This window comes from Lycorma delicatula, chromosome 7 (genome assembly GCF_047948215.1).
Source record: "Lycorma delicatula isolate Av1 chromosome 7, ASM4794821v1, whole genome shotgun sequence".
In the NCBI taxonomy this organism is placed as follows: domain Eukaryota; kingdom Metazoa; phylum Arthropoda; class Insecta; order Hemiptera; family Fulgoridae; genus Lycorma; species Lycorma delicatula.
The window spans coordinates 14,112,220-14,129,205 of NC_134461.1; the positions used below are offsets into that span (position 1 = coordinate 14,112,220).

The following is a 16,986-nucleotide window of genomic DNA, read 5'->3' on the forward strand; positions in this document are numbered from 1 at the left end:
TGATATAACTTTTTATGTATCAAGTATATAACTTGGTAGTTTTTTTTTTTTTTTTTGTCTTCAGTCACTTGACTGGTTTGATGCAGCTCTCCAAGATTCCCTATCTAGTGCTAGTCGTTTCATTTCAGTATACCCTCTACATCCTACATCCCTAACAATTTGTTTTACATATTCCAAACGTGGCCTGCCTACACAATTTTTCCCTTCTACCTGTCCTTCCAAAATTAAAGCGACTATTCCAGGATGCCTTAGTATGTGGCCTATAAGTCTGTCTCTTCTTTTAACTATATTTTTCCAGATGGTTCTTTCTTCATCTATTTGCCGCAATACCTCCTCATTTGTCACTTTATCCACCCATCTGATTTTTAACATTCTCCTATAGCACCACATTTCAAAAGCTTCTAACCTTTTCTTCTCAGATACTCCGATTGTCCAAGTTTCACTTCCATATACAGCGACACTCCAAACATACACTTTCAAAAATCTTTTCCTGACATTTAAATTAATTTTTGATGTAAACAGCTTATATTTCTTACTGAAGGCTCGTTTAGCTTGTGCTATTCGGCATTTTATATCGCTCCTGCTTCGTCCATCTTTAGTAATTCTACTTCCCAAATAACAAAATTCTTCTACCTCCATAATCTTTTCTCCTCCTATTTTCACATTCAGTGGTCCATCTTTGTTATTTCTACTACATTTCATTACTTTTGTTTTGTTCTTGTTTATTTTCATGCAATAGTTCTTGCGTAGGACTTCATCTATGCCGTTCATTGTTTCTTCTAAATCCTTTTTATTCTCGGCTAGAATTACTATATCATCAGCAAATCGTAGCATCTTTATCTTTTCACCTTGTACTGTTACTCCGAATCTAAATTGTTCTTTAACATCATTAACTGCTAGTTCCATGTAAAGATTAAAAAGTAACGGAGATAGAGAACATCCTTGTCGGACTCCCTTTCTTATTATGGCTTCTTTCTTATGTTCTTCAATTGCTACTGTTGCTGTTTGGTTCCTGTACATGTTAGCAATTGTTCTTCTATCTCTGTATTTGAACCCTAATTTTTTTAAAATGCTGAACATTTTATTCCAGTCTACGTTATCGAATGCCTTTTCTAGGTCTATAAACGCCAAGTATGTTGGTTTGTTTTTCTTTAATCTTCCTTCTACTATTAATCTGAGGCCTAAAATTGCTTCCCGTGTCCCTATACTTTTCCTGAAACCAAATTGGTCTTCTCCTAACACTTCCTCCACTCTCCTCTCAATTCTTCTGTATAGAATTCTAGTTAAGATTTTTGATGCATGACTAGTTAAACTAATTGTTCTGTATTCTTCACATTTATCTGCCCCTGATTTCTTTGGTATCATTACTATAACACTTTTTTTGAAGTCTGACGGAAATTCCCCTTTTTCATAAATATTACACACCAGTTTGTATAATCTATCAATCGCCTCCTCCCCTGCACTGCGCAGTAATTCTACAGGTATTCCGTCTATTCCAGGAGCCTTTCTGCCATTTAAATCTTTTAATGCTCTCTTAAATTCAGATCTCAGTATTGTTTCTCCCATTTCATCCTCCTCAACTTCCTCTTCTTCCTCTATAAAACCATTTTCTAATTCATTTCCTCCGTATAACTCTTCAATATATTCCACCCATCTATCGACTTTAACTTTCGTATTATATATAGGTGTACCATCTTTGTTTAACACATTATTAGATTTTAATTTATGTACCCCAAAATTTTCCTTAACTTTCCTGTATGCTCCGTCTATTTTACCAATGTTCATTTCTCTTTCCACTTCTGAACACTTTTCTTTAATCCACTCTTCTTTCGCCAGTTTGCACTTCCTGTTTATAGCATTTCTTAATTGCCGATAGTTCCTTTTACTTTCTTCATCACTAGCATTCTTATATTTTCTACGTTCATCCATCAGCTGCAATATATCGTCTGAAACCCAAGGTTTTCTACCAGTTCTCTTTATTCCGCCTAAGTTCGCTTCTGCTGATTTAAGAATTTCCTTTTTAACATTCTCCCATTCTTCTTCTACATTTTCTATCTTATCTTTTTTACTCAGACCTCTAGCGATGTCCTCCTCAAAAATCTTCTTTACCTCCTCCTCCGCAAGCTTCTCTAAATTCCACCGATTCATCTGACACCTTTTCTTCAGGTTTTTAAGCCCCAATCTACATTTCATTATCACCAAATTATGGTCGCTATCAATGTCTGCTCCAGGGTAAGTTTTGCAGTCAACGAGTTGATTTCTAAATCTTTGCTTAACCATGATATAATCTATCTGATACCTTCCAGTATCGCCTGGCTTTTTCCAAGTGTATATTCTTCTATTATGATTTTTAAATTGGGTGTTGGCAATTACTAAATTATACTTCGTGCAAAACTCTATAAGTCGGTCCCCTCTTTCATTCCTTTTGCCCAGCCCGTATTCACCCACTATATTTCCTTCCTTGCCTTTTCCAATGCTTGCATTCCAATCTCCAACTATTATTAAATTTTCATCTCCTTTTACGTGTTTAATTGCTTCATCAATCTCTTCGTATACACATTCTACCTCATCATCATCATGGGCGCTTGTAGGCATATAGACGTTAACAATCGTTGTCGGTTTAGGTTTTGAATTTATCCTTATTACAATGACTCTATCGCTATGCGTCTTGAAATACTCCACTCTCCTCCCTATTTTCTTGTTCATCACGAAACCTACTCCTGCCTGCCCATTATTTGACGCTGAGTTAATTACTCTAAAGTCACCCGACCAAAAGTCGCCTTCCTCTTCCCACCGAACCTCACTAATTCCTACTATATCCACGTTTACCCTATCCATTTCCCTTTTTAAATTCTCTAGCCTACCAACCTTTTTTAAGCTTCTAACATTCCACGCTCCGACTCGTAGAATGTTATTTTTTAATTTTCTGGTGACCCCTTCCTTAGTAGTCCCCACCCGGAGATCCGAACGGGGGATTATTTTACCTCCGGAATATTTTACCAAGGAAGGCGCCTCCATTATTGTATATGTGAAAATGCAGAGCCACATTTTCTTGGAAAAAAAGCAGCTGTAGTTTTCCATTGCTTTCAGCTGCGCAGTACTCAGAGGACTGAGTGATGTTGATACGGCCGTTTAAGTCGTCCTGACTCACGCCCCTAACAACTACTGAAAGAGCTGCTGCCCTCTTTCAGGAATCATTCCTTAGTCTGGCTCTCAACAGATACCTCTCCGATATGGTTGCACCTTCGGTCCAGCTACTCTGTATCCCTGAGCACTCAAGCCCCCTCACCAACGGCAAGGTCTCATGATTCATAGAGGAGGAACTTGGTAGTAATGTGTGTAAATTATAGTTTTATTTCTTTATATAATTATTCCTGGTATGATGTATACAAAATCAAAAATATGCTCCATACATTTTTCTAAATTTCAAAATGATTTTATTCTATAAAATTCGGTATAATAATAATCGTAAATAATTTATAAACGGTGTTGAAAACTATACACGCATTTCAATTTTTTTTCAGACACTAACCGGCTGATGTACTGGAATGTCTCATATGTATGCCATTATTGCAGTTTTTAGTTTGTCAGTCGTACATGATCTGTGACGATACACTGTTTGTTTTGCTGCCCCTCGTAGAAAGTAATCTAGAGGAGTCAGACTGAGCGATCTTGCAGGCTAAAAACCCCTCAAAATGATTTGTTCACCGAAGACATTTCGTAAAAAATTCATTGACCTGATTAGCTGTGTGCGTGTGGCGCCATCTTGTTGGAACTAACCCTGATTGATTTCCACTTCTGTTAATTGACTATGTTTATTAAAACAGTTTATGAAATCAGTTTTTCTTCATCACCCTCAGATTTTTAGTTATGACCCTTTAAAATATTGTGGAACTTATATAATAGAATACAAAAATAATAATTACAATTTATAAATTTTAACAATTAAAATTCCTTCCTACCTTTATGTTACAGACATTTACGTTTATCTTAATTTCTTTTTTCTTATTTTCCTTTTGTGTTCAGTGAAGTCTTCTATTTTTATCATCCAGCAGTAGTCACTCATCATAATATTCATCCCATCTGCCTTGATAACGCTCCCATCTGCAATATAACTTGGTGGAACCTTTCTCCTTGTTCGTCGCTAATGTCACCCAAATCAAATATATTTTCAACAATTAATTTTCTTATTTGAAGCACAATTAATATTTCCTCTTTTAATTTGGCTTCACTTAATTGTGAAAAAACTTCACCTAAATATTTAAAGCGGTCTTCATCTTTATCTAATGCTTTACAAACTTCTTCATCAGGCCTACTTTTACGTGTAGAGGTGGTAAAATACAACCTGCTTCGGTAAAGGGAATATTGACAACATTATCCTTTCCTGGGGTATTCTTTTTGGCAAGTCTTAACTGTTTTCTGTAACCCAACTATCCCATAAACACATATTTTGTAAAGCTACTCTGAAGACCGAGAAGCCCTATAGCCTTCAGGTCAGCAATGATTCGCTATGAATATTCGTCATACTTAATAGCTTTTAAAATTTTTTACATACTTTAATAAGTTTCTTTTATTCCTACAGAATGTTCTACCAACGTAGAAGAAAACTTATCCGAATTATGCAACAACACTTCCTTTAAGCTTCTCTCTTACGAGTCTATATATGAATACTGATCATGAATAACATACACTGAAATTTTAGTAGCCAAATTCCATTCTTTGAGACATGAACCTAGAAGTTCTGTATGTTGTTTCGACAAATACAAGTCACAAATTAGATCGCTCAGCTCTCCTTGTGTGATGTGAGGTTCAGTATTTGTTTCTTCTGTAATGTAATTAATGTCAATTGAAGTTGAGGATTCATCAGTTGAGCCTACTGGGGAATTAGTAATATTATTACAAGAAATTGAAGCGATTGGATTCATAAATTAACACCATGAAGTACTGGTCTCGTATCTGAACGAACATTTGGGTATGTAATACTGTTTTTATTGTTTGAATTGAAACCGATAACATTTTTTAAGCAAAATTAGCAATCATCATAACAGTTAGTAGGCTCTCGTCAAATAATAGGTATGCCAAAAGGCAAATTAATCATTGGGTTAATTTAACATAGAACTGGATGTTTTAATGACTGAAAGTAAACATTATTATAGAAATACTTATTTAATTGTAAAAATAATTAAGTTTTAATTTATAAATACAGAATTACTTAAAATACATCATAAAACTGTTTAACCATGGAGTGCAATAAAGCACAGCATGAAATACACAAAACTTAACAAATTTTGATGTTCAATAAAGTAATACCAAAATTTGTTCTGTCATAAAAATCTTTAACTAAATTTATGGCATCACTTGTGAAACAATCTGTAATATTTGTATGATACAACCACTACCCCAACTAAACAACACAGAAAGTCATACATAGAACTTAACTCATACTGAAGAAAATCCTCATCACGTTGAATTACTTTTTAACTATTTCACTGACATGTATAACTATCGATCCGTAAAAGTTTGCACAAAAAACTACTAGCATTCAGCAAACATTGAGCATGGTGTTAGGCTGACTGAAAACACTAGATTATATTATAACTAAAAATACATACAATGCTATTTAATTAAAACTAGTTCTAGTATCCCAATTATTATTATTATTTTAAAGTAATTATATAATTATTTTTACTAACTTTATTGATGTAGCTCGCAAATTATTGATGTAGATTCTAAAGAGCTTGTATCAGATTTTGAATTCACATTTGTCACAAAATTGTCATTGTGCATATCATATAACTATGTATTATGTTTATGTTCTATGTATTTCTTTTCAACATTGACAACATACTTGCAGACATTGCAGTATTATACAGTTGGCTTCTGTTTTTTTTCCATGTAAATTCCATTTTACGTAATATTCTCCTTAAAAATCTTTTGAAATGAATTTCACTCTCCCGAGCTTTTTGTATAATTTTCTTTACGGTAGGAACACATTTTTCGACTACATAAAATTTATTTATTAAACACTTCAATGCATCGGTGTCAAACTAATCTTAATTGCACCATACTGGGACAATTTACACATTTGCTTGACGAAACTAATATGCATGGCTTCTCAGTTTGACTTGATTTACCTTCTGCTGTAAATTTTTGGGCTGTTTGTTTTGATACTTTCATCATTTGAACAACCGTATTCAGCACTTCAGTTTTCCTCACTAACAATGAATTCAATTTCTTCTGAATATGAACTGCTGTACCTTTTCCTCCTAACTTGGGCATTTTAAAAGAAAATTACTATATCAAAATATTAAAAATTTACAACACAAAATTTATGTCAAAGCCTTAAATAAAAACAACACAACAAATATAAAAAAAGAATCACTAACAGCTACTCACTTCACTAAGTAAAATACCCGTAAACACTGCAATAAATGTTTCTATAATAACCACTTCTAGAACATACTTACAAGCGATTTGTGTGATGATTCTTCACAGCACAATGATTATACTAGATTAAAAATAAAAATTAAATTCTTAGAACTGCTTGGTGTGTTGTGTTTACAACAGATCATAAATAACACATTAGAAAGAGCTGTAGATCACAACATCAATAATTTAGAATAAAATTCAACAATTACGTATGCTACAGCAAGTTTATGAAGCCTGTATTTTTGTTATATAACCATACCACAAAAGACATACAGTAAATGACAATGTGTTTAATTCGCTTCTAACAGAGGCCTATGTTTGCAAAATGCTAGTTCACTTTCCAGTACATTTTTTTTACAGTGCTTTCAGTCCCTGCGCCATCATGTCTGCCAGCGAATCTATATACATGTATGGCTTGACATGAAATGATATCATTCAACTTATGAATCAAATGTAGGTCTACAGGATGCATTATAATATAAATCAGATGTGAATAAGCAAACAGAGACATACTAAACTTATTTGTATTTTTTTCCACGAATGATGGAACAAATAAATGATGGTTGTAACAAGAACGTTACGTGATGGGTTGTTTCAAAATGCATATTCAGATTCAGCATATAAAATACTATATAGAACACTTACTCCCTTCACAGTTCTAAATTTTATGTTGACCAGTGTTATTCGTGTAGTTGATTACAGGTTAGTTGTTGACCACAGTTATTTATTTTGCGAATCATTGACCCAGATGAAACTATGCTTCATCTGTAAAAAAAAAATTTCGAGGATACCTACAAAAATTTGGTTGAACATTTAAACCATTCACAATAATTTAGTCTCTTGGCATGACCTGTAAGTTTCAGTGCTTGAATACACATTATTTTCAAGGACAAAAGTGTTAGTTCTTTTCTTACAGCTTTATGAGCAGTAGCATGTCCAATATTTTCTGCTGTGCTAAATTGGCTTCTTTTGTTAAAATCTCTTTAGGATCTTAGGGAAATTCAGGAGAACTTATACAGGAACTTGGAAATGTCAAGACAAAGGGGAAACAAAGGATCTCAAGAGATAAAGGTGGATAGGATAGGGTGAAATTTAAGAGTGGAGAATTAACCATATTCTACTCTGGGGAAAAAAGAAACAAAAGGACAGTAATAATTATTTTATTTTAGTTTACTTATACTGTAATAATAAACTTACACCCTCTTACATTTACCAACTTTTGTAGCATGCAAAAAATGCCATGCCTGACTGGAATTTGAACCTGAGATCTCCAGATGAAAGGCCAACACGAAGTCACTATCACTCCGCCATGAAAATCGGCAGAGGAATAAAATAACAAAACAGGTGCAAGAAAGTATGTTATGTGATAATAGATTAATATCATTAAGGATTTGGGTGTTATTAAATGCTTTAGTTGTACTACAAGTATATATGTCAACATCGAATTATGAAAAAGAAATTGAAGACATGTATAACTGTGATTAAGATTTAATAAAATGTAAAAGGAAATGCGGTAGGAAATTTTGACTTAAGGTAAGGAATGGAAGGGAGAACAGATTAGAAGAATTTTACCCAGAGAGAAAGTTAATACATGAAAGCAGAAAATTACGTACATGTATATCTCTAGAGACAAAACAAGCTATTGAATAGACCGTATCTTATTAGATGAGGTACAGGAAAGGCAGAAAAAATTGGATGAGGAAATAATAGACAAACCTAGTTAAGGCAATTAAAGAAAGCAGAAAGGAAAATGAGAACAGCGAGGAAACCTGAATGAGAATAAAAATACCATGGTAAAAGCAGCAGAGGAAGTATTTTGATGGAAATAGAGTCAAGAAACCATAGATAACTAAGAAATGCTAAAGAAAATTGAAGAAAGAAGGCAATTCAGAAGAGAAGATGAAAGAGCTCTTCTCTCTCTCTCTCTCTCTCTGTCTGTCTGTCTCTCTGCGAGAGACAGATAGTGTGTGTGTCACTGTGTGTGTGTAACACACACACATGAATTAAATAATGACTTAAGGAGGGAAAGACAAAACTAAAAGCAATAACATTATGTTGCATGAGGACGTACTTTGGATAAAATGTTAAGGGAACAGTAAGCTGTAAGGATGGTAACCTCAAGACAAAAAGGTTACCTGAGGGAAATTAAGGCTACCTTAGAAAATTAAAAAAATATGAGTATGGTGACATAGGACTAAGTGGAAATAAAAGGAAGGATAGCAGTAGCAAGAAAAGCTTTTCAAAAAGGAGGAATTATAATGTTGTAAAAGTTTCAATTTAGCACAAGTTAAGGAAGAGATTAGCCAAATGTATAAAGTGAAGTACGGACAATGAAGAGGGAGAGGTTAGTGAACTGGATTGAGGCAATTGTATTTGTGGGGGATACATCTAGTGATCTAATTGGTCATCACAGGAAACTACTTTCTCCTCAAATAACTCTCACAGCAGCAATATTGTGCTATTTGCTTTGTGGGCCATTGTACTATTCTGCTACCAGCAATCCAATACTAGCAGTACCAGCAATTTCAATACTCTTCTTCCAGCAGTGGTGTGAAATCAGTTACAATCTGCTGGTACTGTATCTGATCTTTTGTGTAGTTTCATGGAAAATGTAAGGATTCTCTGCACTCCAATATTACCTTTTTTTCTCACAACTCCAGTTCAACATGACTATAATGCAAACATAATTTATTATCTTTGTGGGTTATCACTTTAAAACAAAAGCTAAATAAAAAACTGGCAAAGGGTTGCAAACTTTTCCAGCTTTGCTCTTAACATAAAATTTTTATTAACAGAATGAGGTAAGAATGTTTTTCCACAAATTAAGGTTAACAATGATTAATTAGACAGTTATTTTTTGAGCTTGACCAATAAATGTTAACTACTGTGTATAATTTTCTTTTGGAAATTTCTGTTAGTGTTGCTTTGGCTAATTAGAATCAGCTGTGTCTGCTTATTAAATAAATTGAGCATAAAATATTTATTTTAAATTTAAACTTAATTTTCATCATCTTAATTTACAAATAAAATTCTATAATGAATTAATACCTCCACAATGAAAGCTAGCATTTTGTCAATCTCTTGAACTAAATTTTTTTCAACATCTAAAATGTTTTCACACATTACTATTATGTGAATGAAAGCATCTGAAAATTAGAGTAAACAATTATTAAACAGTTTATGATATGAAAAAAATTATTCTATTACAATTTTGCTGAAATAGTTTCAATTTATCTTTTATTGCTGAATGTCTTCATTACTTACAAATTTTAAAGCAGTATTCTGCTCTTTTATACATTAATAGATTGTGTAATTATTTATATCCAAATTATAATTTATTTTTTCATTTAAGTGTACATTAATTGAATTTTTTAAGGAAGAAAATCTATGTGCTTATGTTTATTGTAAATATAATTCATAAAAAACATAAACATTATGTTTACAGTAAATAATTTTATTATACTTTCTTCCTCCGCTGAAATTTTCAATAATGAGAATAATGAAACCACAGAGATGGCTATACCAAATACCATACACATTTATCAAACGTCTTTAAAAATCTTTCATAAAAATAGAATGACAATTCTTACATTAATTCTTAACTTTTCATGACTAAAACTTTTATATGGCTGAAAAATTCAGACTGTCACTAGTCCCCAGTTAAATGTTGGGCATGTTTTAAAAAAATATTATGCTTTACTTTGGAAAATTTTAATCTTTTAGACTTACCCAGGGCAGATCTACTTTATTGTTACTTTTAGAACACTTTAGTATGGATTTTAAAAGTTCAATTTTCATAAAATTTCACAAGGAAAACAGTCTTTCAATTGCAACTAATTTGAAAGAAAAGTCTTTTTTAATAAACTAACAATACAATTCTTAATTAAGAACTGTCGTTCATTGAATTAATCTTAAGTAGATACATCTTTAGTTCGCTTATTCATAGTTCCTGAAATGGGATTTTTATATAGCTTTGCAATGTGTTACTAATTAAGCTAAGTACTAATTTCATAAAGATACAATTTCTTTATCATCTATACTAAATGATACGTTTAGTTGGGAATTGTTGTTTAAATGAAGAGACCAAAGTATTATTCTTTTAAAAAAATTCCAATTGACAGTCAACAGTGGGAAAAGCAATGTTTACATTTGATATCGCATACTGTACAGATATTGTTCACATTTCCAGCATATTTATTTTTATCATTAACATGTATTATGTCATTTTTTTTAATACATATGCATTTATAAATCAGTTGACAGATTTTGACAATTAATTATGATTAATAAACGATTATAATTTTATGATTCACACAGAAATCTCTTTTATATATATATATATATATATCTCAATATTTTTATACTTTGTTAAATTGCAGCTATCATATACGCTGTGACTGATCTTATTCACACTTTTCTTAATATCACCCTTTTTAATAAAATCCTTAATACCTATCCTTTTTCTTACTAACATTTAGTCAGCTATTGTATTTCACTGAAACTAGACACGTCATAAATTTACATAATCGTTATTTTCTTGACTGTGTGTGATTTTGCATACCGCACAGTTAAGTTTTTAATGTATACTGTTCTTTAAGAATTGCTTAATCCATTTATGCTGTATATTTAATTTCGTTTTTAATTTATTTTTATCAGAAATGAGTTCAGCCAGCAGCAGAAATGCACACAAAAAAGGAAAGCCGATTTTCGTTTGTGGGAAGAAGTTAATGTAGCTAATATGATTTATTTCTTAAAAACAAATCCTGAGAACAGTATTAATTCTGTAGTTGAGAAAAATTGTGGGGCAACTAAATCTAGCTGGGCTACTGTTTATAACATTCTAAATGAGCAAAAAAACAAACACGAAAAACAAGTTATAAAGCTACAATGATTGTAATGAGTGCCATAAGAACATTTCACAACCATTTCACAGGATCTAGCTGTAATAAATAATGACAGTAATCTTCTTAACTTCAGGAGTGTTTATCAATTAATGAAAGATATTGAATTTGTTTTCAGAAAAACAAATGTAACATCTGTGATGATTGAATATGATGACAATTTGGATGCTTTTTATAGCAGGATTTATAGCAGGTCTCAAAGGACCTCGATTCGATTTCTTGAAGGCTGAAATTTAGTTTTCCTGGCCAGAAAGTCAAGTACAGACTATCATGATGAAATGCAGAGCTCACATTTTGAAAAAATGTTTAATAGACAACATTATGGCAGAACTTTCCGAAGGAAGCATTATTGTTATGGATAATCCTCTCATATAACTCAAGAAAGAAAAGATTCCAACTACTGCTTCAAAGAAGGATTACATTAAGGATTGGCTTACATCAAAAGGAATGGGTTATTTGGGAGGCGCTCTAACTTTAGTTACTTCAATAAGAAATTTTTTTTCAAACATAAATTTACTTGTGTCACTGATGAAATGCTGAAGGAGAAAAAGCGATTGTTCTTTGTTTACCACCCACCAATGCGATTTAATTATATTGAGCTCATATGTAGTCAGATTAAAAAGTTTGTGACTAAATATAACATATTTAAAATGGATGATGAACGAGCACTAATAATAAAGCAGGGCATTTGCTACAGTGTTTCACAATGGAAAAATTACTGCGATCACATGAAAAAAGTAGAAAATGAAATGTGGTAAGCAGACAACCTGCAAGACGAACCTTTAATAATTCAGCTAAACAATGAAGAATCTGAAAGACGAAAAGCCTGATGAAGACGAAAGTCTTGATGATGATAATGCAGATAATGAATGCTCAAGCATTATACCATTACATATATTTATTGTAATAAGTAACATTTTTACTTATTTATTCCGTACACACAGAGTATAAAAGTGCATATAATGTTTGTGTGCTAATGGAATATTATGTGCAAAAAGCAAAAAATATATTTCTTGTAATATAACCACCCATAAGGGTTTTTTTGAAGAATTAATTAAATCTAAATGATAAAAAGACTCGGGTAAGTCTGCACTTGTAAACATTAGTTACAATGAAAAGGACGACAAAAATAAATTGAAGAAAAAAATTGTAATAAAATTATCATTTTATTCATTGCAGCAATAATACAGAATAGACTGTTTGATAAATGCATAATAAAAACATTTGTAACATTTTATATTATTGTTACAATTATGCTTACATGGCCATTAATTATTTAAATGAGTACTTTTCCACTAAATGGATTATTTTTTTTCAATGTACCACCTTCCGCCCGCTGTACCGAGCCTTGACGAATGGTCATGTCAAATACAAATACGTCACATCACACACAACGGATCAACTCAGCATCGATCGAATACGAACATTTAACAGATTAGTTTTCAAATATCGAAAAAGAGGTCATGTAGGAGGAGGACACTTTTCAAAGGAGGGCAGAAGTCACAAAAGGACTCTCCTCCCCGAAGGAGGATGATTGATCACCTTATAATGCTACTTTTCAACATAACCTCGATTTAGCATCTTTCTTATTACAATAAAGAATTTTTCAACTCTGTCTTTCTTGATCTCTGTGCCACATCTAGAGAAGCAAACAACAAAAATCTGATAGCGAGATCATGTAGCAAACCTTCTGACCTGACTTTTGGTTAGCTCTCTCTCTTAAGCGGGTACAGGGCAGGCATTATGCAGATTACACCTTTTGAAATAGATCCACCATGTTTCTTACATAATGTAGATTTCATTTATTTCTACTACATCACAATAGTATTCACTGCTAATTCTATATCGTTCTTTCATCGCAATAAATTTGGCCTTTATAATCCCAAAAACAGTTACCTTCACTTTACTACCTAATGCATAGGATTTTGAATTTTTCCTGGTAAGCAAACTGATGTTTCCATTCCATACTCTGATGTTTGGATTCGAACTCATATTTCATCACAAGTTATTTTGCCATCTAAAAAAGCATTAACCTTCAATGAAAAACAATGTACAAATGTGAATTCAGGTTTCCTTGTAATTGAGATATCTTGGAACCCCCCTTGTACACGTTTCACGGTACGCCAGCTTATCATGGATAATGAAATTATGTTGGTACTCTCACAACAAATTTCAGCAATTTCCAGATTCTTGCTTCTGTCCTCATGAGTGAAATCATTAATATGATTTTGCAACCTGTCAGTCAAACTTCGTAGCATCTTCTGCTACGGTGAAATTTGTTCTACTAGATTTAAACTGTTCGACATACTTGTAAACAAATTCCATAGTTAACAGACTAACATCTGCGAGTGAATTTTGGCCTATTGTAATCTTTAAAATATAACAATTTTATCACAGCACACTGACATCCATGGTATACTAATCAAGCGGAACTGAAATCTTACGATAAATAGAAGAGATTATTATAATGGAAATTCTTCAGTTGATATTTTCTGTGTCAGTGGTGCCAGTATGTGTCAGATAGTTTCTGTTGGTTCAATTATGTACTTTTCCCATTGTTATTTTTTTTTTTCTTTTTCCTGTTTAGCCTCCGGTAACTACCGTTTAGATAATTCTTCAGAGGATGAATGAGGATGATATGTATGAGTGTAAATGAAGTGTAGTCTTGTACATTCTCAGTTCGACCATTTCTGAGATGTGTGGTTAATTGAAACCCATCCACCAAAGAACACCGGTAATCCACGATCTACTATTCAAATCCGTGTAAAAATAACTGGCTTTACTAGGACTTGAAAGCTGTAACTCTCGACTTCCAAATCAGCTGATTTGGGAAGACGCGTTAACCACTAGACCAACCCGGTGGGTTTTTCCATTGTTATTTGTCTCTTATGAACCCAACCCTCGTAATTTTGCATTATATGCTAATTAATATAACTATTTTTATTATGATAATTGTTTTTTTGTAAATGCAACAAATCTCGACGTATTAAGATATTTGAATCATATTTAGATTGTAAATGGAACCAGTGCTTGAAATTTTATCAGCATATGAAATGTGGAATGATAAAATTTGTCTTTTAAACCAAACTACGCATTCTACTCAGACCATTTTATGTTGTAAATGCAATTTCAGAAGAGAAGCAAAATTTCCAAATATAAAATTTCATACAAATTTGTAACAGTACATTCGAAATAGAAAATAATAAATTGAAAAATATAAATTCAAATACCTGAAAGATAACCTAGACATGCTTTATTCATAAAATAATGTGTCCTTTTTAATAATTCTCTTAAGTGTACTGGTGTCAAAACATCCTGCAAAAAATTTTTTAAAATATTTTTAAAATCCAAACAAAAAATACATTAAATTTAACAATTCATATATTATTTGAACAATTATTTCAGATAAGATCTGTTACATTTGTAAATGAAATAAAAATATGATTAATACTAGTAGTTCTAAATTCAGAATAGATTTTACTCATCTATTCCAGGATATCATACTTATAACAAGACTTATAATTTTGTTTTCAAAGAACAAAAAAACAAATTGATTCTAGAGACCTTTCTTTGTATTGTATAACTTATACAATTTTGTGAACAAAATTAGGTTTCATAAATACAATTTTTTCTATACTAATTAAAGATTACTTCTGCAGTATTTTTACTATATTTGATTTGCTATTTTTGAGTATACTTGTTAAACATCAATGGAACAAAAAAAGATAAATAACTAACCTTTTGTACTTTTTATGAATTTTGAACCTTAATGTAAGATGTCATAAGTGTCATGACTGATTACAGTGATCAGTTACAAACAAGCTCATTATTTATCTTCAACTAATTTTTTTCACGAATTTATATTTATTATTTCCCGTTGATAACATAAGAAATTAAAATATTATTTAGAAAAAAGGCAAACATTCTGTAGAGAGCATTTCCAGTTGCCATAAGGTATTCATTGATATTCCCTTTATTAATACTATTTCAGGACAAAGTCAACAAGGAACAAGCTCAAAATAACTCCTTAAATTTGTGTTCTTGAGATTGGGCTTGGTCTCTTCAGCAAATCTGTTTCAGAGCGTGTGTTTATTGACTTTTCTTCTTTCAGATTCAAGGAATACATATACATTGATGTACAGGTTCTGTAAATATTTGGACAATATTTTTTTAATATTTTTACAAATATTAAAAAAAATTATATAAAAAATAATGTTAAAAAATATTTTTAATATTTTTGAACAATATTGTGGCAAGTGTGACAAACATCTCAAAAGATCCAAGTCTCTTACTTGGGTCAACTGTAAAAGTTCCACAAGAACCATAAGTACTCTGTTTGATAATAAGGATTTTGGATGTTATTTATGAGCCATTGAAATTTATTTCAATCCATTGTACGGTTAGGTTTGATCAATTAAATGCTCAAGAGTGGCTATATTGCCCAGGTTGATTAGGTGAAGTTGAGAGGAGTCTTCTAGAAATTGTTCTACTGCAAAATTCATTAAGGGTGATCTGCTAAGTTTTGGTTATTGGAAAAAGTTTTTATATTGGATCCATCAGTATATCCATTATTCTGCATAGGGTCAATAGATTGTCCTCTAAGAGCAGGTTCTATACTCACCATGTCATTGTCAAGCTTGTGAATAGTCTTAATTTATTTGTCGCTAGTTCATATTTTCAATACAGGGACCCTCTACTGAGGAACATTTGGAATGATGGGATAGAATATCCATCCCTGTTGCATTAGGTACAAATTCAAATACAAATCACTTCTATGGCATAGTGGGGCTCACAGATATTGGTGAATAAGTAGAAAGTTTCATTGTGAAATGTGTCTGGAGGTTTTTAATATTCCTGGTGAATCATCTACTATGTTAGAATAATGATAGGTGGTAGGAGGATGTTTAGTGAATTAAGATAGACATAACTCTACTGAAAGGAATGTTCCTGGTAGGATTCATGTAAGGTCTGTGGTTGACGATTAATGATCAACTAATTGTTTTTGAATAATAAGTAGCTTGATGTCTATAGATGCAATGTTCCTGTACAGGGAGGGTTCCTGCACAGGACAGCGAACTGGCCAAGACTAAGTTTGTTAATATTCTTTCTGCTCTCTGTTTCTTAGACCAAAGTCTGGATGCCGCTGAGAAAAACACTGGCTCGTTTATCGATGCTGCTGAGAATTCAATTCCATATAGTACGGGTCAAGAGAAAATTGCTGTTTGGGGGACTAGGAAGCTGACTTGTGTTGAAGCAAACCATGAATAGTCTCGAGCAAGCTGCTTAATGTGAGCGTGACCCTGATTGGCAAGTTGTATTAATTGCAGATTATCGTAGGCAGAGGTCTGATTACTTTCCTAAGTTAAAACATCTAAAAGAGATTCTTTGTGTTCTTTGTTAGGACAAAAGGGAATTAATAGACCCATGATACAGATTCCTAGGGCATAAATTTAAGACATTTTTCTGCCTGCTTTCTCAACCCAGAAAGGTGTATGTTTGATAATGCCGAATTTTTATTATTTTGTTGAATGATCTTTTGCCAGATGATGTACATCAGGTGATTTCAGCCCCAGATTCTGATAGAATCAGCATGGGCCTCCTTATCTGTTCTGTTGGAATTTGTGTTTGTACTTTAACCAAGATCTTTAATAGAATG

At 32.2% G+C, this 16,986-nt stretch overlaps 2 protein-coding genes across 3 annotated transcripts in view; both read right to left on the reverse strand.

Annotated features, from left to right (window-relative positions):
• The window catches only part of LOC142327907 (uncharacterized), a 53,215-nt gene extending 48,840 nt beyond the window's left edge, over window positions 1–4,375 (reverse strand). Inside the window, exon 1 of the mRNA XM_075371271.1 lies at window positions 4,346–4,375. Within this exon, the coding sequence (XP_075227386.1) occupies window positions 4,346–4,375 (30 nt within the window). The remainder of the gene's footprint in view (window positions 1–4,345) is intronic.
• The window catches only part of LOC142328042 (uncharacterized), a 40,264-nt gene that overhangs the window by 1,367 nt on the left and 21,911 nt on the right, over window positions 1–16,986 (reverse strand). The window contains exons 5-7 of one of the 2 annotated variants that reach the window (XR_012757157.1): window positions 14,561–14,645; window positions 9,478–9,575; window positions 5,694–6,270 (exon numbers count right to left, since the gene is read on the reverse strand). Coding sequence is in view for 1 of the 2 variants with exons in the window: in XM_075371490.1 (XP_075227605.1) it covers window positions 6,043–6,270; window positions 9,478–9,575; window positions 14,561–14,645 (411 nt within the window). In the remaining variant the exon portion in view is untranslated. Of the gene's footprint in view, window positions 1–5,404; window positions 6,271–9,477; window positions 9,576–14,560; window positions 14,646–16,986 lie in introns of those variants that run through there. The other variant, XM_075371490.1, reaches the window with a different exon arrangement.